The sequence below is a fragment of the Phragmites australis genome, chromosome 1 (genome assembly GCF_958298935.1).
Source record: "Phragmites australis chromosome 1, lpPhrAust1.1, whole genome shotgun sequence".
Taxonomy (NCBI): Eukaryota; Viridiplantae; Streptophyta; class Magnoliopsida; order Poales; family Poaceae; genus Phragmites; species Phragmites australis.
In genome coordinates, this window is record NC_084921.1 from 16187050 (window position 1) to 16213313 (window position 26264).

The window sequence follows — 26264 nt, forward strand, 5'->3', positions numbered from 1 at the left end:
CTCGGTTCCCCGAAGGGTCCTACAGGAGTGCTCGGGAGAGAGTGCTCGGGGCTGCACGTGGCAGCCCCCGAGCACTCGGTTCTCCGAAGGTTCGCGCAAGATTGCCCGACGCCCCGACGACCCGAAGGGTCCCGTCGGCGGGGTGTCAGCCAGTCAAAGGTCCAATGCCGCATTTAATGGGCACGCGCGGCCTGACATCCTGACATCCTGACATTCTCAGCTGCCCATGCCATGGTGTCAGTCCCTGTCATGCTTTGGCAGGGGGGCGTGGGTCCATTAATTGCACGAGTCTTGTCCCGTATCATCCGGGGTACATCGGGATAACGTTGCCAGGATCAAAGCGTTCTGCCTGCCACCCTGCCCTGACAGAAGAACAAGACAGGGTGGGCGCACTGGGCGCCTCTGTGGCCGCCCGGTGGGCCCTCTCAACGGCGCCGGAGGACGTCCACAGTGGCTGGTGGTCGGATGCGCGCCGCATTTTTCCACCGCCCCTGTCACTTTGCCGAGACGGAATGATGACGCCATACAGGGGATGCTCCTTTACTCACACGACTTGAGGACTATATGGCTCAGGTGATCACACAGGTCCATACAAGGGGGTACTCATGTCAATCTTTCTCATACCCAGAATTACCCACTTGCACATGCTCATATGGCACCGGGGTTATCGCGAGCGTGTCCCGGACACCTTTGGTTCCCTGCCACCTTGCTTCTCCTATTCTTTTTCTCTTACATGTCATAAAGATGCACGTCAAGCATTAGCACGGCGTATGATATTCAGCTTATCTTACCATTATATCAACATGTGGTGAGCACGGAAAGTGTTAAAGTCAATAGCACCAATAGACAGTGCTTAGACGATGCAAGCAGTCTATAGCATCCGGGTTCCTCTTCCGACCTACCTCGGGGAACTCCACATCGGGGCAGGAGAAAACACACCTAACACCGCCCACATCTCGTCTCATCCTCACCACTCATCCAACCAACATCATAAATCCAATATTATTATCATCGTGATAATAATTAAAGTCTATGCTCGCGAATGATGAATTCATTTCACCACTCGGCTTTTACCGAAGAACCTAAGCATGGCTAAGCAATTTGATTAACCTTTGAATTAGACAACATCAAGTTAAACCCCGGTTACAAGGATATGAATCATCAATACCTCAAGACAGGGGATGTAATGCATCAATATAGATTCTACCCATACCAAAACCTAACGCCGACTCGATAACATGCAAACATACATAAAGCATATGTTATCATATTAGACATATATGATCTAAATTAATGGAAGAAATATGCTTAAATGCTTTTCTCGCTGCTTAGCTTCAAATCAAGATCAACCACAAAACATTTCTGTGGAAACCTGTTACTCTCCAAAACGCCATTCACTAAAAGAATAGAAAAGCATCACAATAAGTATATAATGAAATACCATAAAATATGCTTTATAATGCATGAAAATATTTTTTCTAATTAGAACAAGTCATAAGAAGACTAGTACAATTGGTTTCACCAATTTTGGACTTGTAAAGAATTAACGGTGAATTAATAAAGCCTTAATCTAATTAATTTATCTCAAAAGTTTAATTAATTATTTAATGGATGGGGATATTTTTAATAGGTAGAGGATGCTATTATGAAACTAACAAAATTATTTCATAATTTTTGGAGTTACAGAGGATTTATTATGAATTTTACAAATTTAAGCAAAGAAAAAAAAGAAAAATATCTAATGAACAATACAATCCAGAGGTTCCGGGTGAACTCGGAACTTTCGGGTTCCAGAACTTTTGGGTAAATCTCCGAGTGGGGGTCCTCAGGTATTTTTGGCTAAGATCACCCGGAACCTTCGGTTTGTGACCCGGAACCTCCGGGTGGGGTCAGAAATGCTGATTTTCGCTAGGGATCTTTCTGTTAATGATTCCGGTGGCTTTTGGGGTGGGGATTTTGAACATTGAGTATCATCTTGACCTCCTCTACCTCATAGGATAACACGCATGTCAGGACCCGACCTCGGGTTCCCGTATACCTCCTGTATCAGCCCTTGGATCAGGTAGCTGATACACATATAATTCTCCAGAATAATATCAAATATATAATTTGAATAAAATAAAGTAAAACAATTACCTGAGCGGCTGGCTCTCTCTAAAAAGGGATATTGGGCTTGCCTCGCGTCAAAGCCACCACCCTCACTGCCACATCTGTCACGCCTCCGACAGCCCTTCCTCAGCATTGAACGCCACCTCAAGACTAGTGTGGTTGGGCTAGATGAAGCATGACCTTGTCAAACCCTTCCTCACCATCACCCATACCTAGGCCTGGCAATAGGTCCAGTCTGGGCCAAGTGCAGCAAGAACGTACCTGACCTGAAACCCAAATCAAAAAACCTGACCCAAACCCGATTCGGCTAATGGGTGGAAATATGCCCCCCAGCCCTGAGCCTAGTGGGGACCCACGGGTGTGGGCGGGTGATAGCAACCGGGAGGTGGGGTGGCTGGCACGGGACGACCGACGGTGGGTGTTGGTAAGCAGGGGTGGGCGGTGGTTGGCGATCAACAATAGCCGGGAGTTAGGCGCCTGTCGGGGGCCTGTAGGAGAAAATCGGTCTCCACCTCTGACCTGACCCGCAATCAGGGCTCCGACCCCAACCCGTGACCCCTGTGAGCAAAAACCCATCCTTGCCCCCGCCCCTGCCGGGTGTAATACCTGTGGGGACCTAGCTTGTCACACCCCATTGTTGGCCCTACCCACGCCCTCCCTTTTGAGCAGCTTCTTGACCGAGACCCCATCGTTACCGCCCAAATCCCGACCACCAAAGCTGGGTCTGGTGGAGTTTGTGCATGCTATGCTAAGGGTAAGAGCATTTTCCATCCTCTCCCTAGGTCCCTAGCTCCTTTCACCTAATCCCAATCCTCTGACTTCACTCTGATGAAGTCGGAGGTAAACAGTAAATCGTGAGAAGGTGAATAGTATCCTAACACCAAGCATTGCAACAGAGTTACTATAGCGCCAGATAATGTAGCGATATTAATGTTTACATACTACTGTAGCAGCATTGTTGCATTAAATCCTAACCGTTCACCTGTGATCCAATGCCTCACGGTAGAGCGAAATCACCTGACTTCATTCCACCATGAACTCAAGTGATCCCGTTCCCTTGCACCTAGGCCATGGCGGGCCATCCACTTGCATAGACTGTGATGTGCCAAAAGCCTTCCTGTGACGAATCCAAGAACAATTTTGAGCTAAGACAGAGACACGGAGTCTAAGTAAAGAAAAATACCTCAATAATGAAGAGAATATAATAATTCTCCAATAAAATATAACAGAAAAAAATATGAACCTATAAAATAAGAAAGGTAAATATAGATGGATTGGTGGTGGTAACAATAAATTTGTTGACTAAGGTAAAAAAAATATTGTTGCTAATGGTCATACCATATTACAAATTAGAATATAAATGAAACTTAAAACAATTTAGATATATTACCAACAATGTACAATATGGTATAGTGTGCGTTTTTTGAGTTAAATGTATAAGTATGGTTCCACATATAGATTGAATATTTAATAGCATAATCAGGAATATAATATTTCAATGACAACACACAATGGGCCACAACTTGATCTTTCATTAAGAACTATTGAAAAATTTAGGGGTTTTCATAAATTTTGAATTTGAGTTTGTAGTCAAATTTGAAATGTGGAATTGTCATGGAAAATGAAAGAGAAAAAAGTGAGGAAATGGGGGCAGTCGTTGGCTTAATGGGCTACTCCATGCAATGTTGAACATCCCATTTAGCCCACTCGGCTACCGTTAGGGTTTTTCGAGAAGGGACAACAGTCATACGGTGGCGCTCGAGCATGCTTGCTTCTTGCGCCACGTTCGCCTACCTAGGAACGGCAACTTAATCTAATTACCTATTTACTTATGAATAAATATTCTAATATGGTCAGACATGATCCAAATTTGATAACAGCAGGTATGTTTATAGGCAAAAATCACTACCGATGGATATACGGCACAGATACTAAGTAAAACATGCGCGTACCTATGGCACCGTTTAGCCATCGATAACTATGACATGTGGGTCCAAATAATGTCTAGCAGAAAGCATACCTCACTCGTCACTCCCCAAGGCCTAGGCCCAGTCCAGCAGTCGAGTAGTCCAAACCCTAATCCTCTTCCAATCTTCAGCCACCCCCACCCGCCGCCGCCCCCACCTGCCGCCGCCCAGCGCCTCGCCTCCTCTTCCTTCCATGCCCACGGCCTCCAGATCTTAGCAGCCAGCGCTGGAGACCGGCGACGCCCCCCCCCCCCCCCCCCGATCTGTCCTCGCGGCCGCCTAGATCTGGAGGAGGAGTGGAGGACTATTCCCCTGAGCTCGCCTCCTGCAGTCCTGCGCTACCCGCCACCTCCGCGCCGCTGCAGGTGAGGCGCTCGCCGCTTCCTTCCCTCTCGCCTGATCTGCGCGCTTTCTTCTAAAGATTTTGAAGCAGAAGAATTTGACACTTGTGTAAATTTTGATATATTTGCTTTGGTTGCTGATTGACTCATAAGGACACCATGATTTAGCAGAGAGAATTTTGAGTTTCTAGAAGTGGAACATCTGCAAGCAAAGAATAAAGATGAAATTTCGATGATGTTCTACACAAGGAAATCACAAGGTTCCCTAAAACAAATGTAACTTCACAGCGGATGTGATTTTTGAACTGGTACATGTGTGGTGGGTAAACGAGTATGCCCATGGGCGACGGGTCTGTTCTCGGTTCTTCGCCTGCGGGTGTTCACGGGAATGCCCGCAGGTGCAATAAAATTGGTGGGTACGAGTATGGGGATGCACTACCCACACCTGCTGCTCTCGATTGCCATCCCTATGTCCGGCGGACTCGGTTGTGGAAGCGTGGAAGCTGGCGGACCTGGCAACTTCTCTCCTTGTTAAAAACAGAACTCTCCTCTTTGTACCCAATCTGCAACCTCACCTTCCCCGTCTCCACTCTTCTCCTTGTCCAGCTCAATTCCGTCGCGGTTCACCGTCTCCAACTTCGACAGGCGCCAGTGCGTTCCTCTGCTCATTCTGCCGCCGGGACACCTCGGGCAGCTGCCCGACCTCACCTCAGTAGTGGATCCGCCCCTGGGTAGGAGTTTAAGATTCACCTTCTTGCCGAGATCCAAGTTGTGACCAAAGATCCGGGTTATGTTTCAGCCAAACTGATATCCTTAAACAGATATGGTGAAGCTGAAGCTAATAAATAGTTTTGGGGGCTGACAACTTGGTAACTTACAAATTTCAGTAGCTTGTACGCCTGGTTCTATTGAAATTATAGAATAGATCATGACTTTGTGATAGTGTAGCTTATTGATGTTTCAACCAATATATGTCCAATGAGACTTTGTATCTTAACTGTATGAGAAAATTAAGCCCCATAAACCTGCAATGATAGCATAATAGCATGAGACGTTCTTAATTTTTCTTTTGATGAAACTCGCAAAATTTTATACATGCTATTCTCATGAGTAAATGATTTGTTGGTCTCCTATATACATGCTATTCTCATGAGCAATATATGTCCAATAAGATTGTAAGCAAACCACTTGAGCGAAATGCTTGTCAGCCTATATCTTTGTTTAATGAATTGATGTTGTTATTGTAGTGTAGACTTTAATTGGTTAACCATTGCTTAGTTTTATTCATTTTCTTACTATTGTACTAATGTTTGGTTCCTCCAGGAGACCAGGAAAGACACTCTAATTGCTTCAATTAGTACATTGTTGATATATTGCTTTTTTGGCTAGTTCCATATCTTCTGTTATCACAGAAAGGCTAATACTTTGTGTTCTTCTATTAGGGTGCTGTGTGAAGTTCGAAGCTTTTCACATGGATTCAACATCGCAAGATTTCCAACCCAGGACATTCTCTATCAAGCTGTGGCCACCAAGTGAAAGCACACGCCTCATGCTTGTAGAGAGGATGACAAAGAACCTGTCTACCGAATCCATCTTTTCTCGCAAGTATGGCCTTTTGGGCAAGGGTGAGGCTCATGAGAATGCTAAAAAGATTGAAGAGATATGCTTTGCCTCTGCAGATGAGCATTTCAGGAAGGAGCCTGATGGTGATGGGAGTTCTGCTGTCCAGCTATATGCAAAAGAAACTAGCAAGATGATGTTGGAAGTTCTGAAAAGAGGCCCAAGGACAACTGCTGAACCAAAAGCACCTGTGGTTGATACACCTCTTGAGCCTGCTGATACTGTATTTGATATATCTGGTGGCAAGCGTGCTTTTATTGAGGCAGACGAAGCGAAGGAGCTGCTGAGTCCACTTACCAAACCAGGAAACTCATACAAAAGGATTTGCTTCAGCAACAGGAGCTTTGGTATTGATGCTGCCAAAGTCGCTGGACCAATTCTTGAGTCAATAAAAAAGCAGCTCACAGAGGTAGATATCTCAGATTTTGTCGCAGGAAGGCCTGAGGATGAAGCCCTTGATGTGATGCGCATATTCTCCAAAGCATTAGAGGGGTCTGTACTGAGATATCTTAACATCTCTGACAATGCTTTAGGTGAGAAGGGTGTCAGGGCATTCAAAGAGCTCCTACATTCTCAGGAAAACCTGGAAGAACTCTATGTGATGAATGATGGTATATCAGAGGAAGCTGCAAAAGCTCTATCTGAGCTTATTCCTTCAACTGAGAAGCTTAAGGTTCTCCACTTCCACAACAATATGACTGGAGATGAAGGTGCTATGTCAATCGCGGAGATGGTTAAACGTTCTCCAAATATAGAGAGTTTCAGGTGCTCGGCAACAAGGATAGGATCTGATGGTGGAGTCCCATTGGCTGAGGCATTAGGGACATGCACTTGTCTTAAGAAACTTGATCTCAGGGACAACTTATTTGGCGTTGATGCAGGTATAGCTCTCAGCAAAACCCTTCCAAAGCTTCCTGATCTTGTTGAGCTTTATCTCAGCGATCTCAATCTTGAGAATAAGGGTACAGTAGCAATTGCTAATGCCCTCAAACAGTCAGCGCCTCAGTTGGAGGTCCTTGAAATGGCTGGAAATGAAATAAATGCCAAAGCAGCCCCAGCTTTAGCAGAATGCCTAACAGCAATGCAGTCACTCAAGAAGCTAACCTTGGCTGAGAATGAACTGAAGGATGATGGCGCAGTGATTATTGCAAAGTCATTGGAAGAGGGCCACACAGATCTGAAGGAGCTTGATGTGAGCACAAACATGTTGATGAGGGTTGGAGCTCGGTGCTTTGCGCAGGCAGTCACAAATAAGCCAGGTTTTGTGCAGCTGAACATCAATGGCAATTTCATCTCAGATGAAGGGATTGATGAGGTGAAGGAAATTCTGAAAGATGGTAAGAACTCGCTGGATGTGCTTGGCCCACTAGATGAGAATGAGCCCGAGGGGGACCCTGAAGATGGTGCTGAGGAAGAGGATGAGGATGCCGAGGACGATGATGGTGGGCTGGATTCGAAGCTGCAGAACCTGAAGGTTGAGCAGGATGATTAACCATGCTTAGTTTAACTAGCTCTAGCTTCAGTAACCTTCTGAATGTCCACCAGCTAGATTAAATTTGCAGTTATAAACAAATGCACTGTGGCTCCATTATTTTGAACTGAATCAAGCAGCCAGGTGATCACCTCGCGTTTTATCAGAACTTATTTGTAGCTTCCTAATGAACTTGTTTCATGTTTTAGAAACATCTGTGTTGCCAAGGTCAGGTGACCCTGGACCCTTGATCCATGGCATGTGTTTGCTGTGATATCTTCGGATGCTTTGTTGTGACACCTTTTGAACCTGTAGTATCTGTTGCATGTGTGGCGTGAGGCGTTGGTGCCTATGACGGCAACGAAACTGGTGAAATTGTGTGGTTTGCTATTATATGCAATGTCCTTTTCTAGTGTATCAAGTGGATTATTAGATTCGGCCTGGAAGCGTTTTGCTGCTAGGAAACTCAGTCAGACAAGCCAACGGTCCACAGCTGCGGGCGACCGCCCATCTGCTTCCGTTATAAAGGATCACAATGATATGTGCTTTTTTAAAAGGAAGATGGTAGGTGTTCTGCCTTCATTATAGGAAGGAAAAGAAAGAGAACAAAGTGCAGTTACAAACAAATTGGCAACTCGAAGATGCCGATCGAAGGAGCTTACATGAAGAAACTAAAAGAGGCAAGATGTAAACATCTAGTTGTCCAGAAAGTCTCTTGAGATAGTGAAGCGTCAAACGTTGATTTCTTCTTTGGCTCTGAGTGCCACCAACCCGCCTGTCGATTTTGTTCTTTCCAAATGTTCCACCAATCATAAAGAATTACTCCAATCTTCACCCTCCGTTCCGGCCTTGTGCCTGTCGTGCCGACCTTATACAACCACCTTATGAGAGTGTCATCTAACTCGAATAATATCTGCAAAACCGCACTAAGACCATACCTTCCACTCCAAGACGTTGGCCGTAAGTAATTTGCCGTACATCGCCGTCCACGTGAAGAAACGGACCTTTGGTTCTGCGTGTGATATGTACTTCCTTCGTGCATAAGAAATGTGTCTACCTGAGATCAAAAAAAAAAAAAAAAACAAGAAGAATTGCTACCTGTCTACCTGATGCTATACTCTCATCTAAATAATAATAATGGTATACTTCGTGTCTATGAAATAGTACTGCTCCGGTTCTTGTATCCAAACGACACATCATCTTTCGTTTCCTTTGAATTATACCGCTGTAAAGAACTTAGAACGGAATAATAACACATCACTTTGACAATTGACATTCTTGTTACCATGAACAAATACAAAAAAAAAAAAAAAAATTGAACTTCTCTCTATTCGAGAATTGTGTGATACCTACGAAACTTCGGATTGTATAGCCGCATTCTCTCTCGAGTTTCCATATATGTAATTTACTTACTCTGGAGTATTAATTTAGCAATTTTTTGCGAGGATATTAATTTAACAAATAGAAACGTAAACTTTGTAATACCAAACTACAGCCTACTGCCATATGTTCAATCCAAATCGAATTCTAGTGAGCTGGACTATGCTCAATTCTGCTGGTTGATGAAATTAGACAGGTTTCGTTTAAATTCCAAACCTTAGTTAAATCCTCCCTAAGTAGAAGGTGAACAGGTTACTGACTATCTGTCATTCTTGCTAGTTGCCTCTACCAGCAAATGCTATCTAGGTTATAATCCATTCCAACTGCCCATGCTAATCCTACAAAAACTTAGAAATGATACTTAAGTGATTTCTACCAACAAAAATAAATTATATCATTATACAAAATTGTGGGTAGAGGAACAAAGATTCTTGCTATTTGCGAGTTCTATTTCTGTACAACTCGTAAAATTGATGCTATCCATAATATGAACAGTGTGCTGAGGCACATAGCAGGTTCTGTTGATTGGATCAACAATTCAGAAAGATGTTACATTTTGAAGCTGTGTCAAAGTATGAAGCCGCCACATCATCTGACTGCCATCATGAATTGCTGTTCACATTTCTCATACACTGAAATGTCAACCATCACATACAGTGATACAGTGTAAGAGAGGCTATACACGTCGAGATTGCCACCACCAAAATGCAACTCTACGCAAGGGCAACATTTCTCACATGAAGATCACGATGCAGCTTGGGCAGCACCAAGTTTGTTAGCACCTTTGTCTACTTTCTTTTTTAACCCCTTATTTTGGGATTTTTCCTCTTCTTGGTTCTTCATCACTGGTTTGAACTGTTGAAAAAGAAAGAATGACATCAATAGAATCACAAGGTATCTGGGCTTGAAGCATATTGAAGAGCCAAAACTGATGACACTAGTGCTAGGTATACCAAAAACAGGCATGCGAAAGCTAAAATGTGTGGATTGCTTGTGCAAAGAAGCATGTGATCAGGCAGGATCACGATGCTTCACATTGCAAGATAGTCCACTCTCCACTAGCTAAAAGCCTAAAACCTCAAATTATTTCTTATTGTGATCTAGTTGATTCAATTCTTTTTCGCACCATGTCATTAATGTATGACACTAACAAAGGGGAAACTGTCTGCTGAACTCAAAACCTATCTTGCAAGGAAGTTGCAGTATCACTAACTAATTGGTTGAAATGTTACTTAAAGGGATCAAAATGTAGCATGCTCAAAGAGAGTATTATTTTGGGAGGGGGTGATGGACAAACCTGATACACAGAATAAATAACATTTCTCCGGATTTGAGCCATCATGTCTAAGAAAAGATTATATCCCTCCAATTTATACTCAATAAGGGGATCTCGTTGGGCATAACCCCTTAAACCAACAGCTTGTTGTACAAACTTTAATGCCTGCAGGTGTTCTTTCCAGAGCCTATCAATATTGCTTAGAATGAGGAACCGTTCAGCTTCTTTCATCAAACCTGGAGCTTGCTTCTCCACAATTTCCTGACACAAAAGTATATTAGTTATGGAACTTGGAATGAAATCTTACTTTTTCCTGTGCTCCTGATATAATTGGTTAATAGTTCATCAAAGCTATTATAGTCTCAAATGCCATTTTGAAGAAAATAGCCTCTGGTATTTGAACTGAACAGTTTTATACAGTTTGAAATGTGGAAATGCATTTGGACATGAGTGGATGAATTTGATAAAGGAAAATGCATGGATCACATAAATTTAGACAACTGCCATGTTCATAAGATGCACTTGTTCTGAACTAGAATAAACATTTCAGGAATGGAAGTTTTTTTTGTTATAGCAATCCACGTGTCAGAACCATAACTTATGCATCAGTCTCCTTGTACCGTTATTACTTTTACTTTGTTACTATTACTAGTAAAAAAATTTATCATCATCTTTTTAGTTGGATCTTGTGGGTTTCATCTCTAGCATACCCCAACTTGCTAGGGACAAAGGCATTGTTGTTGTAGTATAGCAATGCTGTCATGAGATGATCTACTGCTCTAGCTCAAGCTTTTCTGATGAGATTTGGTTTTACTCGTTTTACTAATAAGAACCACTTGCCTAAATTTGATAACAGCAATTCAGAATGTATAAAATGCAATTCATTGCTCAAATTCTCTCTTCATTTGTAAGAAATATTTTGGTGGCATGGGAGTTGTGGAAGCATCGCAATGACTGTGTTTTCAACGGTGCAACTCCGAGTGTGAATCTAGTGGTGCGCACGGTGGCTGATGAAAGTTTGCTTTGGATCGCCGCCGGGGCGCGAGACCTTCGGAACTTGCCTACTGGATAGTTTTAGGAGGTCCTCTCTTCTTATAGTTGGTCGTCTTGTTTTAGTGTTTTTCTTAGTGCAAATGTGTTTTCCTCGTTTGGGGGTTGGTTGAGTGCTGTTCTAGGGTGGCACTCTTTGTACTCTTTCTTCTATAATGAAATGACACGCAGCTCTCCTGCGCGTTCGAGAAAAATTTGTAAGAAATATTTTGCATTAAGCTTCCTATAATCTTTCAATATGTAACATGCAACACAACACTTCTCATGAAAGCACAAAGACAAACAACTAACAGTTTTTTGGAAGTATGCTTCACGCCCTCGTGTATGAAGATACTCCTGCAAATCCTCATAACTTGAGCTTTTACTCTCCAACAATTCTGGTGTCAAATCATCTAATAGACAGCAATACCTAGAAAAGATAGCAGAAACATTCAAATGGATGTGACAGTACATCAGTAAGTATATCCCCATAAATCTTTCTGACCAAATACGTATGCATATGTACTATCTGAAAACTCACTGTTGTAGTTTAGCTATAAGCTTGGTAAGGTCCCAATTTTCCTTTGGAGTATCAGGGCCTATGTTTGCCTGCAAATAGGTATAAGGAATCTTATAGCATTAAGCGTTTAGGGTAATTTAATGTTTGGGTGCTCCCAAAATAAAGGTTAAAGTTCAGCTTTATAAGCAGCTGTCAGATGGTGACTGTTACTAACCTCTAATATGTCGTCCATAGTTAATTCAGCATATTCCACGATAAGTGACTCAAGACTATCAGATGCAAGGGCGCGTCTCCTTTCTGCATATACACGATCTCTTTGGCTATTCAATACCTCATCATACTCAAATAACTGCTTCCTGATATCAAAGAAGTAGTTCTCAACTTTCCGCTGAGCTTCATCTAGGGCCCTTGTTAGCATTTTCGATTCAATAGGAAGATCTTCAACTCTGAATGCTTGCATCAGACCCTAGACACGAAATTTAATATTATTGATTATATTATTTTTCTAATCTCTCAAAAATGTTGAAACAATATGGATAAGCCATGCCAAGAGTACATATTGAAGGATGGAATGATGCAGTAATTTTGGCTGTACCAGACACATTTCACTCCTGAAGGTACATGTTGAAATGGAGTTTAAAAAGCTCACACAAGTGCATTACAATAGCTGGGATGGGTATTTTTGTTCCAAAGCTCGTGCAGTTTATAGTTAGTAGTCAGGGCATGGTGCAAAACGCACTTTGACCCACTATTGCTACTAATATTATGGGATTATCACAATGTATCCTTCGGAAAATTTGGCAGTGAAAGGATTCCAGTACATTCCATTCCACCTTTATGAATGAGGTATCTCAACTATTGAAGAATATAACATGCAACTTAGACAGACATCCTACTGCGTCGGAAGCATTTAGTAAAGAACAACCAGTAAGTCATATCACCACAAAGATGCAAATAGGAGGGGCTTTTGAATGCAATACATTACTTTTGTGCAGTGCAGCCATTGATACTATTTCTCATGTAAACCAGGTATGGAAATAGAGAAAATAACACAAACCTGTATTCTGTCACCTCCAAAGATCCGGAAGATATTGTCCTCAAGACTAAGAAAGAAGCGAGAGCTTCCAGGATCCCCTTGCCTGCCACTTCTACCACGGAGCTACACCAGATAAAGCAAAGCAATTAAATTTTGATCATGCTCGGCTATGATTGCAGGAAACAGACATAACTGCTTCGTTATTTGGCTTTGCCTATGCTCAAAACGTGTACAATGGGCGTGGACTGGTCACATTTTGTTTGGCACAATACACAAACAATCAACCCTAAGCAGAAAGATGGCTTGGGTTGACCCCCCCCCCCCCCGGCATATTAACAGCAATGGCTTCAACAGTATATTACCTGATTGTCAATTCTGCGCGATTCATGTCGCTCTGTTCCTACTACATGAAGACCACCTGCTGTAATGACCTGAATAAAATAACAATGATATCATGAGCACTAAGCTATATTCAATAGCAACAGATAGAGCTTCGAATGTTTCTTCTATATGCAATATAACCTTCTTCTTTTCCTCCTCTGTGTAAACTTTATATTCATCTGCTATCTTCATGAATGCATTTCTCAAATTTGCTATTACTTCATCACGTGTTGGTCCCTGACATATAAAGAACATAATTAAGTCTCCTGCATAAGCATCTTTTTTTTTTTTTTTTGGTACGCTATGGATAGACAGGAAGCAGTTGGTGCAGGATTTTCACACTGCCACATATTAGAGACAGGCATACTTTTAACAGAATATCTAGATCAAAATGTATCTTAATCCAATAGATGAAATCATAACGGGCTCGCTGTATATCCAGACATATTTTTCGAAACACTTCTGCCAGTGGAATACCATTTTAGAGGGTCAAACAGTGAACGTGTGCAAGGCTAACACACTTATATACTGGCTGACACCAATATATCTCTCAGCTTGCAGACTCAAAAGAGAAATAAGTTGGGGGAAATATTGCAATATTCAAAATCAATCCGCACTCCAAACCCAAACATTAAGCATTCATATATGTTTCGTCTAATTTTTTTTAATGAGCCGTTACAAGGATCCTAAAACTATTTTCTGTGTGGGTACCTGCTAAGCTGCCTGTATCAGTATCTGGTTGATTTCCAATGCTAATTGTTAAGCTCTGTGAGTATATGGTAAGGATCCGACTGTTATGGTACGATAGGATTATTTAGGATTGATTGTTGTAATATCTCCGATATGATTACATCTTATCTCTAGGATTGCTTGAGAATCAAGCCACTAAATACTCTATATAAACTGCCCGTGAGGCTTAATACATCACCCAACATCCCATTGTAGTATATTCTTCTTTCTACACTCTGAAACCAAAAGTAAGCTACCTTATGGTTAGTCTCTACTCTTTCGGAAAAAAAAAAAGAAAAAACACTGAGCCACCACCAATCATTCACATTGCTTAATGAATACTACAGATTACCAAAGCATAGTGTAAAATCACCCATGCCCATAACTCAAATAAATTGACAGTTCACTGCCCTAAAATGGTTGATATTCTGAAATCTGAATCCTGCCCGAGCAAGGATTCTAACATCTTGTATAGTAAACAAGTGACTATGGCTTGCTATGGGAATCAAATAGGTCAATGTACTTATGAGTTACAAATTACAACCATAAGACACTCAAGAAAGAACAATAAACAAAATATATCATGTATAATTATAAATATGTTAAAAATTTCCGATATCTGATATTGTTATTTATCACCAATATACTGCCAGATATAAAAAGATCTAATATGCAGAAAACTGAACGGTGTTTCCCTAATATTTTTTTTCAATGATGCCTCAAAAGAATTGTCTGAATCCCCTAAAAAAAGAATCGTCTGGAGTTGATACTGAGGAATGAACTCAAATGTTTCTTAAATATTTGCATTTCCTTGCCAAAATTAAATGCTGCAATAAACACAAACTAAAACTAAGTTCTGACACTTTATGATTGCTTCAAAAGGCCTACCTTTTCACATGAGTAGGAGAGTCGCTCTTCTGCTTCAAGCTCAGTTAATGATTTCTCTCCCCATTCTTTGACAGCCACTTCAACTGTGTCTTTAACAGATGATAATGCTTCTTTTGAAAGTTCACATGGGAACAAGCTTTCGTTTGTCTGAGGGAGAATAAGTGCAGTAAGAGTCATTGGTTCGATTTTTATCACAAGTTAAACCATAACACAACTATCCAATGCAAAAGTTCCGAAGTCTCAAGATCATCATGTGTTGATTCATATTACTACTGAACGTATAGCAGCCAGTTATCTACCTTCCATGTCTTTCTTGGTGGCATCTGCTTTTTGGATACAATGACACCATCTATTGGATTGACGACTCTGCAACTCAGAATCAAAATAGAGTATAAGAACAGGTGAACTCTTGAATAGAACTGTGAGGGCCACATATGCACTGGGAAACAGAGTGGTCTCTCTTTAGGAAGCATAGGACTTCCCAGAGAAGTCTGTTGAAAAATATTGTCCATTGCAGCAACTAATTCATTCAATGTAATGAAGTTTGTCTGGCTGTAGTGCTACACTTGAAACTGGTAAAATAATCAGAAGAGCTGTCAAGACTATAAGGTCCAACATGTAGTACAGGTTAGGGTAAGTCATCACAAGAAAAATGACACGTAAGTACATTGAACAATATAGTTTCCCTGGTGTTCCATACACATTGAAATTTTCTTATACTGTTTCCGTACATTTCAGTACACAGTTATTTTATGTCAATGAACTAAAATTTAACTTCTCCTAATTCATTGCAAGTAACAGGCACATAAAGAACCCAGCTAATGAATTAAATATGCATTGTTTTTTAGCATTGCAGCCACGTAATGGAAATGCTAATATGATTTGCAATTCTGACAAAGAAAATTAATACCTTGGTAATAGGATCTCACGCAACTTCAACCTGGCCATGAATTCCGCATTGCCGCCAAGGATAATATCAGTTCCACGTCCTGCCATATTGGTGGCAATTGTCACAGCACCAAGGCGTCCACTCTGAGCCACAATCTCTGCCTCCCTCTCAACATTCTCTGGCTTAGCATTCAGAACCTTCAATATAAGTTTCACAAACAATAAAATATTAGATGCTTCGGACACCTTAGGAAATGAGAACCTGAGGTTGTAACTTTTCAAGCATGCTAGAACTTGGAAGGTTACAGCTAATTTGCTTTCAAATAGTTTTTTTTTCTTCTGTAATTCTGTTCTTTTCATTGCTTCCCTTCCTGTGAAAGAAGGAAAACTAGTTTATTCAAAAACTTAAGTCAAAGGTTTTAGGGCAAAAAAAAAATGATTTTCTCTCAGCTCCAAACAGAGTATCAACAGGACGTCCCAACTCCTAAATAAGCTGCACATTAGCATGCTAAATGCTAATAAACTATCTGGAGTCAAGGAAGACAGAAATTTTAAATTTTGTTTTGTATTAATTCAGGAAGACAAATTTTGACCTGGGTCAATTTTGTTTTGTTACCATGTAGTACTGTACATACGAATATTTGAACAAAAATGCAGTCATTTCCACCAATCAGACCAGGACCTTGGTCAAGTATCAACAGTTTTCCACCGTAAGCACTGAGCACTAAGCACAGCATTCCTGAATGGGAAAGAAATAATATTGTTAATAAGATTAACAGGAATACCTCATGAGGAATCCCAGCTTCACGCAATTGTTCTGATAAAGATTCACTCTGCTCAACACTAGTGGTACCAACTAGCACAGGACGGCCAACTTTATTCATTCTTGATATCTCCACAAGAACAGCACGCCATTTTCCATTTGTTGCTCTAAAAACAACATCTGACTCATCCTGCAAAAGAAAGAATAAAAAATCAACCTTTCAAAGAAAATGGGGATAAAAACAATTGAATCAAAAGGACAGATCTTTCAGAGTTACCGCGAATTAAACAATTGTAATAGAAAAGTGCAGGTACCTTTCGTATCATTGGCTTGTTTGTTGGGACCACAGTAACTTTTAGTTTATATATACTCTCGAACTCCTGGCTCTCTGTAGCTGCAGTTCCAGTCATACCACAGAGTTTGGGAAACTGACATAAAAGTTATTAGTTTCCTGAGGAAGTAACAGATTAAACATATAGCAAAGAAAAGAAAAGGAGAAGGTTGTACATCCAGCAGACTGAGACATATATTATCGATTACAGTCTTTAGCACTATCAACCTAAATGCTCAACGATGGTTAGTGGCCATTAGAGTTGAAATGGCACTGGAAGGGATTTGGTTGGTGATGAGTCAGTTTTCCAGTAACTTTTAAGCCTTGGAAGTTTCAAAAGGAAGGATTGTCACTTGCCTGAAGAAAGAAGTTTTGGTAACTTATTGATGCAAGAGTTATTGTTTCATTTTGTATAGGTACACCTTCTTTTGCTTCGATTGCTTGATGGAGACCATCACTCCATCGCCTGCCCTGCCAAAAATATCAAAACCTCAAATGTGAAAACTAGACTAATGAAATCAATCTTGAAACATCAATCTTCACACTAGAATGACGTGGACACAAAAGCCCTGCTACCCAGAGCATACAATGAAATGGCATTTATGCAAAATTCATCACTTGCCAATTGCACCTTTTCCCCTTCTGTTTTCCTTCCTTCATAAGTCCATATATATTGTATGTGTGAATGTTAACATCTATAAATTGCAAGCATGTTATTACATTTATGCCTGTGCACAAAGCTTGGTTTGTGTATGCCTCAGTCAGAGTGCACTTGCATGATACAATGCTAGTTCAAAGGAAAGTTTTCATAGGTATCAAAGGAGTTCTTGATATATCACCTGAACATGAATAGACAGTGAAATGTTCAAATTTGTTTAGGTCTTTAGGCCATATGGACAGTGAAATGTCTTGTGATACTGAGAATAATGATAAACGAATTTCCATGATAAAATACTCACCGCCATAACTCTGCCTGTGAACTCATCCACAATAAGCGCTTCCTTGCTACGAACAATGTAATTGACATCTTTAAGGAAGAGTTCCTTAGCTTTGATTGCATTTAGAAGGTATGAAGCCCACTGTTCACGAGGATCATATAGATCATTTATGTCCAGTATTTCTTCAGCATCGGCATAGCCTTGTTCTGTAAGTAAAACATTTCTCTGCTTTTCATCAACCTGAAGAAATAATCATTTGTAAGATGGTGATTTATATTTTGGCTAATTGAAGAAACAAAATTATGAATAAGCACAAATTATAGCTAAATGATAAACATATATAAGAAATATATGGCTTATTTTTTTAGAAAATGGCAATAGAATGTTTGGACATGTACTTTTAGTCTCAGATAGGAAGGGCAAATAAAAGTTTCAGAAATCAGGGGTCTAGCATATATTAGCTAAAAAAAATATCAAGAGCACAAGAGCGTATTATATTACATAACCAATCCATAGCAGATTGAATATCCACTCAGAAGTGTTTCCACAGAGATAAAATTAGTTTATTGCTCACAGTGTAATGAATGTCTCGCTCAAAAGCTTCAGCTATTTTTGCTGCTTTGTAATACCGATCACTTGGCTTCTCAGCTAGGCCTGATATTATAAGAGGTGTTCTTGCTTCATCAATAAGGATTGAATCAACTTCATCTATCACACAGTAATTGAAGTTCCTCAAGACAAGCTCATCTACAGTCTGCAACAATGAAGACTCGGTTAAATGTTGGGAGATGCAGTGGTCCATGTTCCTTCATATATAGTGGAAAATAACACTTCAGCCACTTAAGTTGCAAACATGTACATAGGATATTGAGTAATAACAAACAATTTCCAATAAAGGAAAATGCATACCATCGCAAGGTTATCTCTCAGATAATCAAAGCCAAGCTCACTGTTTGTGACGTAAGTAATATCACATGAGTAATTTTCCCTCCTTTGCTCAGGTGTCATGTTCTCTGTCAAAATAAAGAGGAGTATTTTGTTGAACAAACCATCACAAGCAAACAGAGAAACAGAACCAATAAATGGTGCCTGCAAAAAAAAAATGCCACTTGGGCTAGGACATACGAAGCTGTTACATCGCAGTGCGTGGAGGCATATGCAACAAATCAGAATGGTAATGGCCCAGCTAAACAATCATAGTAGGAGTTGCCAGGCTTTTCATGGTTAAGACAAGCCATCTTCTTAGGCTTATGCAATTCTATTTTCTCAAATACACAACAGTGCTTCCATGAACCTTTACCCACGGTAGCTCACATTGGTAAAGAAGCATCCTTAATTTATGTTGTTGATATTAAGGTGGAAAGTGAATAATATGTGCAATTGGAGATGGCATGAACAACGGGAATGAACAATGTGATGTGATGACATACGTTGAATTAAGCCAACCTGCAGTCCTAGAAATCGGGGAACTTGACCGACCCACTCACAATCACGTCTTGCAAGATAATCGTTTACAGTGACAACATGGACTCCTTTCCCACTCAAAGCATTTAAGTATGCTGGCAAAATGGCCACAAGCGTCTTCCCCTCTCCAGTCTTCATTTCTGCAATCTCTCCCTTGTGCAGAACCATACCACCAATCAACTGCACATCAAAGGGGCGAAGGCCTAGGACTCTCTTGGAAGCCTCCCTCACAACAGCAAATGCTTCCTGTGCAAACCATAAAGAAAAATCCACCTTGAGATATCATTCTATGGGAATTGTCATGCTTAACATATCTTAGATCATCTTATAGTGGCTAATGAAACAGAATAGTGAGCTGGTCTATTTACTTATCTCTTCATTTACTGCAATTTCTTTCATAATCGTAATGAAGAATTTCAGTTCTTGCTTGGTTCATTTTATTGTATGTGTTGTGGTCAGTTAACTGATTTTCTTCTCATATACAATTTCAAATTTATCAAGCTTTTGCATTCTCTATGGTGAATCGTTTCGCATTTCCAGACGTTGTTATGTTTATACGAAATTAGCATGCAATATCTTCTTTACTTTTTTATGGGGTGTTATTACTGTATTCAATAGTTGTGTCTTTGTGTTCAGGTCCATGGTGTTTTTCTGTTCTACTTGTTTGTTTGTATGTACAGCCTTGTTCCTGTTAATCCACAATCTGATCCAAGAGTAATTTGGATGTGAAGTTTTAATACTAATATACTTTATAACTCAGAAAATAAATTAATTTTGTTGCTGTCAGTTAATAGAAAATGTAAGGTTTTTCTAATTCTACATTGAAACATTGTACTCATGATCGCAGGCTGTAATATCGTACTGTAGTCACTAGTCAACCCAATGTTTGTTTTGACATTATACTGAAAGCATACGAGTGTCCGTAATGTTCGAGTACGTACGGGGAGGAGGGAGTCGAGGGACTCCCCGGCGCGCGCCCTGTCCTGGAGCGCGGCCGTGCGCGCGCGCAGGTCAGCGTCGGAGAGCGCGGAGACCTCGGGCTCCATGGAGTTGATGCGCGCCACGGTGTCGGCGTACTTCCTCCGCGTCGCCTCCCCGTCGTCGCGGCCGCCCCCGCCGAAAACGCCGCCCAGAAGGCCTCCCAGCGACGCGCGCGCCACGTGGACACCTCCTCTACGCCCCTGCGTCCCCTGGCCATGCTGGAAGGGGCGGAACCGGAGCCGGCCGCCGCCACAGCTATTGAGAGGAGGCGAGGGGAGGGTGGTGGCAGACGAAGGGTGGGGAAAGCGCAGTGAGGCGGCAGCGGCAGCAGCAGCTGCGGCCGCGGAGGCGGGAGGCGCCATGGCCATCGCGCGCTTGCTAGCCGCTGGGCTTGATGGCTTCTCTCCGGCGCTTCGTGTGGTGGAGGCGCGCACGGCGACAGCCCGCCGCGTGCTCTGGGTGGTGGGCAACGGCTGTGGCGTGGCTGTGGATGGAGGAGATGGATAAGGAGGTGGTGGACCATGGACCGAGCTCATCTCCAGTTCGGCCCAAATGAGTTGGGCTTTGGGTGATGGCAATGGACTGGGCTGGACCAGCTTGGATCTACGATGTCGCTTCGTGCTCCCAGGGCCCAGGGCCCAGGCCCCAGCCCTATCTTTAAGCTTGACAAGCACCCCACAAATCATGTAAATTCTATATAAAAAAAAACGTAAAATTCCAAGCCAAAAGAAGATTTTAAATTCAGATATAGAGTTTCGGATTTAAATAAACGAGCACGAATTCTGGACGGAGCCGAGCTCAGCATTGGCCAAATTCAAATTTACAATTTGGATTCAACAAAACAAACGGGTTGGGAGAAAGCCGGTTCCCGCCAATCACCGACTCGAAACTAGTTCCCACCATGGCTCCGATCAACATTTCACAGTCAGCAGCAGCTAGAAATTTGGTAGCACATCCAATGTTCCTTCTTTTCAAGACATCAGACATCAGACAACAGTCCCTTGTTTCGAGAAAATAAGAACGAAAGTGATCTAACATATATAAAACACTAATGGCACAGTTATACTGTACACTCTTTAATCTTCTCAAAATGACAAGGGCTGCGGCTCCCCCTGACAAATGAATGGATTTCAAAGAATAATGGTCAGATCATCCGTCAAAAAGTTGTGTATGTCATGTAACATCTAATGAACTCTTCAACTGCAGGAGAGCATCTGCGTCGCTCTTATTGTGTAAACTTCTCTCCTGTATGACAAAAGACCGTTTATGCACTTTGTGCTACCACATCCGGGTATAAAAAAAAAAAAAGAATCAGGCAAAATCATACAACTTCCACTGCACCCTAAATGGCGCTTCACCACAATTTGGCCTGTCCTGCAACGCCACAATTTGGCCCACAAAGATCTCAGCTATCGTTTGGCAACTCCATTGCCATCCGCCGTTTCCATGTGCACTGCTCCAATTATTTGTGTTAGCTAGGTTCTGGCGGGACCAATTTGAGGCTGCGCATCCACTCGCAGAAACTATGGTCGTCAAAGTGGATGAAGCTGCTCGTTAGCCTTGCCCTTTGCTCAGGAGTAAGTGTTCGCAACTGCGGAAATCTTGACTCCTGAAACAAGCAAAAGCTCTGTTAACAAACTGAGCTGCAGCAGGACAACTCGCTTGGATTTACTTTCTCAAGTACCACACAGCTAGCCGCAGTTAAAAATATCAGTGAAATAAACCAGTGGGGTAAATTCAGGTAAACCAAAATGTGAATGCCAAGGTTCGCAGAAAGTGTTACCTGCTCATAAGTAGGGTCCTTGTGAGCTGGGATCAGGCGTGAGACAAAATACCTAGCTTGAGAGCTTCCTTGCTGTACCAAGATATCGGAAAGAACAATCAATTATAAAAGTAAAGCATGAAGCAGTTCTGTAAGTGATCATTCATGCTAGTTCCATAGTTAATGAAACAAGTATTGATAGACTGAATGATTCAAAACAACTGTCCACATGGATGCAATGAAAGCTACTATACCGCGATTATCTTAAATCAAGTATCATATTACCTATTAATCACTCGGTCACTCCAAAGCAAAATAAAGATTTACATTGAAGTGAACAAATGTAACGATGTTCTAGCACCAAAAAATTCTAATTAATAAGTTGCAATCCAACACACATGGCCCAGATTAGTTAGACAGTAAAGCCAGGTTCGAAATAGTAGATATTAATAATGAGGAGAAAAGCAGCTGGAAGTAACAGTGAAGGATTAGAACAAGCAAACTGACTTTGAATGAAAGTATCCTTGGTGCTGGAAAACGTTGCTCGCTGAGCTCTTCTGCCAGTGTACGGCATGCTGCTAAAGCTGCTGCACTTTGTCCTTCTTGGGCTGCTAGCTCAGCACCCTGAAAAGATACAGCAATGACAGTTCAATAAAATATTATTATTTGACAAGGAATGAACAAGGTATAAAACAAACGTAAAAAAAAAAATATAATATTCCATAAGTCCTAGTCTCAGGATTTACTATAGACGCTTTCTAGTTTCTAAGCACGAACTAGTTTCCCTTTTTTAGGTAGGTATATCAATGATAATTCAATAATTTCAACACATTCATCATCACATTACATTCTCACTATGTGGCTCAAAGTCTTCACTACTTGTTACATAGACTCAAAACCTTGGATGCAAGTTAATAATCTCGAGCATGGTGCTGCTAAAATCCCCCATTTCGATTTGTTTATCTTTCAGGAGTAAAAGGTGAACAAGCAACAGCCACAATTCCATCTATGAAATTACACTACTATGTGGTACCATGGCCTGTGTCCAGAACATGTAAATGGTTCATATATGACAACCAAGATCAAAGCTTCAAATATGACAGTAAAGAACAAAGCCATGCTAATAGCTACAGTGCATGCTGAGGAAAAAAACGTGTCACTAATTAGTGAACAAAATCCTATCATCAAAAATCAACAATGATGGCCATGTAGAAGTGTTGAAGCTAAAGGTGAAAGGAGTAAGCTAAACATCATGTTACAAAACTCAACTGAGATAACATGTTAAAGGAGATGGATCAAAAAGTAACATACCAACCAAATGAAAATATCGGTTCCATGGTCCAGTACAACTGCAGCATTAGATTGAATGGCAAGATCATATGCTGGCAACTCCTCAAATGTACCACCTTCACGATGCATTATGCAACGAGGTGCCAGCATACGGAGTGAAAGATCAAATGATGCATTCAAGAACAAATTCCGAAGTACAGATTTTTCATCTTCATGTCCGATTATGCTACCTAAAAGTGGTCCCCTTTTTAGATGAAACAAGCACTCAGGAAGTGATGCTAGCTCTTTTGGGAAACGGTAAAGTTTCGATTTTAGGGCCTGAGAACCAAACTTGAGAGCTATGTCCTTTACTCTTTCATCAATTGAGAGCCTCATGTCAATGGCATCAGAGGCAGTTCTGGCATGCAAGATGGTTCTTTTACCAATGATAATTGAAGCAACATCCTCCTGCACACTTGCCAGATACGCAGACAAACCATCAACAGTCTGCAGCCTCATAGTGATCACCCGAGTGATTTCTGCTTGATACATATTGGAATAACGGACTGCAAACTGGAAGTAAACAAAATCATTCTTGATATCACCCTTTGTCTCCATAGACACAGAAAAACTCTGGGTCTCCTCAACACTATGCATCTGGATACAAAATGAAGTATCATGCTTGAATGTTTCATGAGAATCAGGAGATGCCTCTTCACCAGGGCCAATAACTTGAGTGACAAGCATGTTATCTGAACATCTGATCTCAAATAAGCCATGGGAACAGGCTGCTCTAGTCGATGCCCTTTGCAAATTGACCCCAAAGGCCTCTCCAAAGTCATCATGAAGCAAAAGCACACCTCCAGAACACTTTGCCAATGGCTGTAGAACAGGAACCCTCACAGGGCATGTTCCGGCACAAAGAATATCAACGACAGTACTGTGTCTCTGTGCTTCATGACCAAGACTCTCCATCCACTTCATAGCTGTCTTCTCCAGGTAAGCATAGTTCGGGTGTTGAACAGAATAAGGCACTGATCCTGGTCCAAACGTGATAGGGCCACCAGCACACACCAAGATTCTGCAGTTGCCTCCAGATCTCTTGATGATTCCACGAGACAACTCCACCGAGGGCCCTTGAATAATACCAAGGGCAACCTCTACTGCTGCGCCAAGGCACCGATCCCTTGACACTTCTGGCACACTCAGCTGATAGGGTCTCAAAGATGAGAATATTATGTGCGCAACAGGCAGAGAAGCATGTACAGGAGACAGGTAAACACCTGCCCCATAGATTAGCGCCTTCAAAGACTCATGGGTAGGCGACTTATTTCCAGGTAGCACATCCGCTGACACTGCTGCCCCCTCCGAGAAATCATACACCGAGACGGTTCGCCCGTAGGTGATGATTCCTATCTTTGCTGTAGGAGGGAGCGAATCCACAAAAGCATGCAAGGAGCCCTGCAGATGCTGCAGGTGTGCCTCGTCGAGGCACTCATCTATGATGATAAAAATGGGGCCGGACACCCTTGAGTCAGACACGGGGACAAAGCCTGGCCGCCTGTTCCCCACCTGCACATAATCCACAGTCGTGGACGTGAGCTCTGGCCACTGGAGCAGGTCCTGCTTGCTGGACACCAAGAATTCCCCCTCACTGCCGTTGAGCTTCTTGCAGATCACACACTGCCACTGCCCAGAGCCGATCAATATATCACAATACAAGTTCACATAGGCCCCGCAGTTCAGGCAATGTCGTGGATCGCGCTCCACGACGTCCGGCCCAGGCGACACCTCCCTCCCCGGAGAAACCAGAGCTCCGAACCCCAAGCTAAGGGCATTGAGCAGCTTCTTCTGCCTCAGCACCTACAGCAAATCACAAACAGAACAAATGACCAAACCTTGTGGAGGGGGGGGGGGGGGGTGGCGAAAGCACGCTTTGCATCCATGAACAAAGAGAGATCTCAGTTTTAGTTTAGGATCCAAATGGTACTGTGCTTATGTGTACGCACCACAGTTTAACTCTAGGAGAAGGGCATTCAACACTGCGACGGGAGCTGGGAGCGAAGCGTACCTTGTGTGCGGAGAATTGGACGTAGGGGTTGTCGAGGCCGTCGCCCTGGAGTGCTGATGGCGCGGGTGCGAGGTCCCCGTGCGGCATAGCGGCGCCGTTGAGGAAGTGCGGCGTGGAGGAGGTGGGGAGGGAGACGGTGGTGGTGGCGGTGGCGTTGGAGGAGGAGGAGGAGAAGTAGCCCGCGGCGAAGGGCACGGGGTGGGGCGACGCCGGGGTGGCGCGGAAGGGCACTGCCGCGGGGCGCAGCGGCGAGGAGAAGACAGGCGGGCCCGGCGGCGTGCTGAGGTGCGCCGGCGCGTGCCCGGGGCCCGAGCCAGGGCCCGTCGCGCCGGGGCTGGGGGTGCCCCGCGCGGGCATGGGAGAGAAGACGCGCGGCGGCGGGGGGAACGGAGGAGACGCGTGTGCCGGCCGCGGCGGCGTCTCCTCCATGCCGGCCGCGCTCGTGCTGCAGGGGATCGGGGACGGAGGGAGGAGAGATTTGGATCAGTGGGGTTCGAATTGGGGATCGGATGGGTGAAAGAGACGAGGGGAGAGACGAGAGTTGCTATTGATGGAGGGGTGAAATGGGTGTCAATGAGAACTGCTCTGCTCGATACCATCAAACCTCGTGTCCATGTCACAGTGGCTGGTTCGCGGGTTTCCTCCTGGTCTACGAGGGGAGCAGACCACAGCGAGTTTTTGATAGTTGAACTTGAAAGAGTGATTGCAACTATTGAATTTTAGTTATTCAACAAAAAAAAAAACGCTTACAACATCCAATTTATCGGTCATATAAGCAGATGCAACATGAAATCGGTCTGGAAAGCAAGAATAGGACCAAAATGCAAGATCTTCTTATGGGTGCTTTTGCAAAACAAGATCCTAACTGTAAACAACCTAGCTAAAAGAGGTTGATCTTCAAATCAGGTTTGCTGCTTATGTGATTGAGAGGATGAAACTCCCATTCATCTCTGCAAAGATTGCGTTTTCACACGGAAAGTGTGGTCCAAACTGTCTCAGTGGATGAGACTCCCCAACCTGCCATCTCTATCATCCTTCCGAACCACAAAG

General features: G+C 42.6%; 3 protein-coding genes across 4 annotated transcripts; 1 reads left to right on the forward strand and 2 right to left on the reverse strand.

The window, feature by feature from the left end:
* Nucleotides 1-4270: 4270 nt before the first annotated feature.
* On the forward strand, nt 4271-7763 carry LOC133911314 (RAN GTPase-activating protein 1-like). The gene is made up of 2 exons (XM_062353514.1): nt 4271-4441; nt 5860-7763. The coding sequence occupies exon 2, from the start codon at nt 5889-5891 to the stop codon at nt 7527-7529; it is 1641 nt and encodes a 546-aa protein (XP_062209498.1). The 5' UTR covers nt 4271-4441; nt 5860-5888; the 3' UTR covers nt 7530-7763.
* A 1480-nt stretch (nt 7764-9243) lies between these two features.
* Nucleotides 9244-20663, reverse strand: LOC133911325 (protein translocase subunit SECA1, chloroplastic). Of its 2 annotated transcripts, XM_062353531.1 has the most exons (20): nt 20073-20663; nt 19098-19377; nt 18577-18680; nt 18242-18421; nt 17689-17907; nt 17087-17200; nt 16713-16826; nt 16421-16588; nt 15658-15833; nt 15047-15113; nt 14748-14894; nt 13272-13367; nt 13112-13180; nt 12771-12872; nt 11928-12179; nt 11735-11802; nt 11506-11623; nt 10186-10425; nt 9626-9743; nt 9244-9520 (listed from the first exon to the last, which is right to left on the reverse strand). In XM_062353531.1, exons 1-19 carry the CDS (start codon nt 20646-20648, stop codon nt 9633-9635), a joined length of 3201 nt encoding a protein of 1066 aa, XP_062209515.1. In that variant the 5' UTR covers nt 20649-20663; the 3' UTR covers nt 9244-9520; nt 9626-9632. The 2 variants fall into 2 exon arrangements, with proteins under 2 accessions (XP_062209515.1, XP_062209506.1); XM_062353522.1 differs by having other exon boundaries at nt 9244-9743.
* A 466-nt stretch (nt 20664-21129) lies between these two features.
* Nucleotides 21130-25870, reverse strand: LOC133911337 (protein transport protein SEC23 A-like). Its single transcript, XM_062353543.1, has 5 exons — nt 25215-25870; nt 23186-25006; nt 22382-22498; nt 21896-21967; nt 21130-21721 (listed from the first exon to the last, which is right to left on the reverse strand). Exons 1-5 carry the CDS (start codon nt 25641-25643, stop codon nt 21584-21586), a joined length of 2577 nt encoding a protein of 858 aa, XP_062209527.1. The 5' UTR covers nt 25644-25870; the 3' UTR covers nt 21130-21583.
* Between the last annotated feature and the right edge of the window lie 394 nt (nt 25871-26264).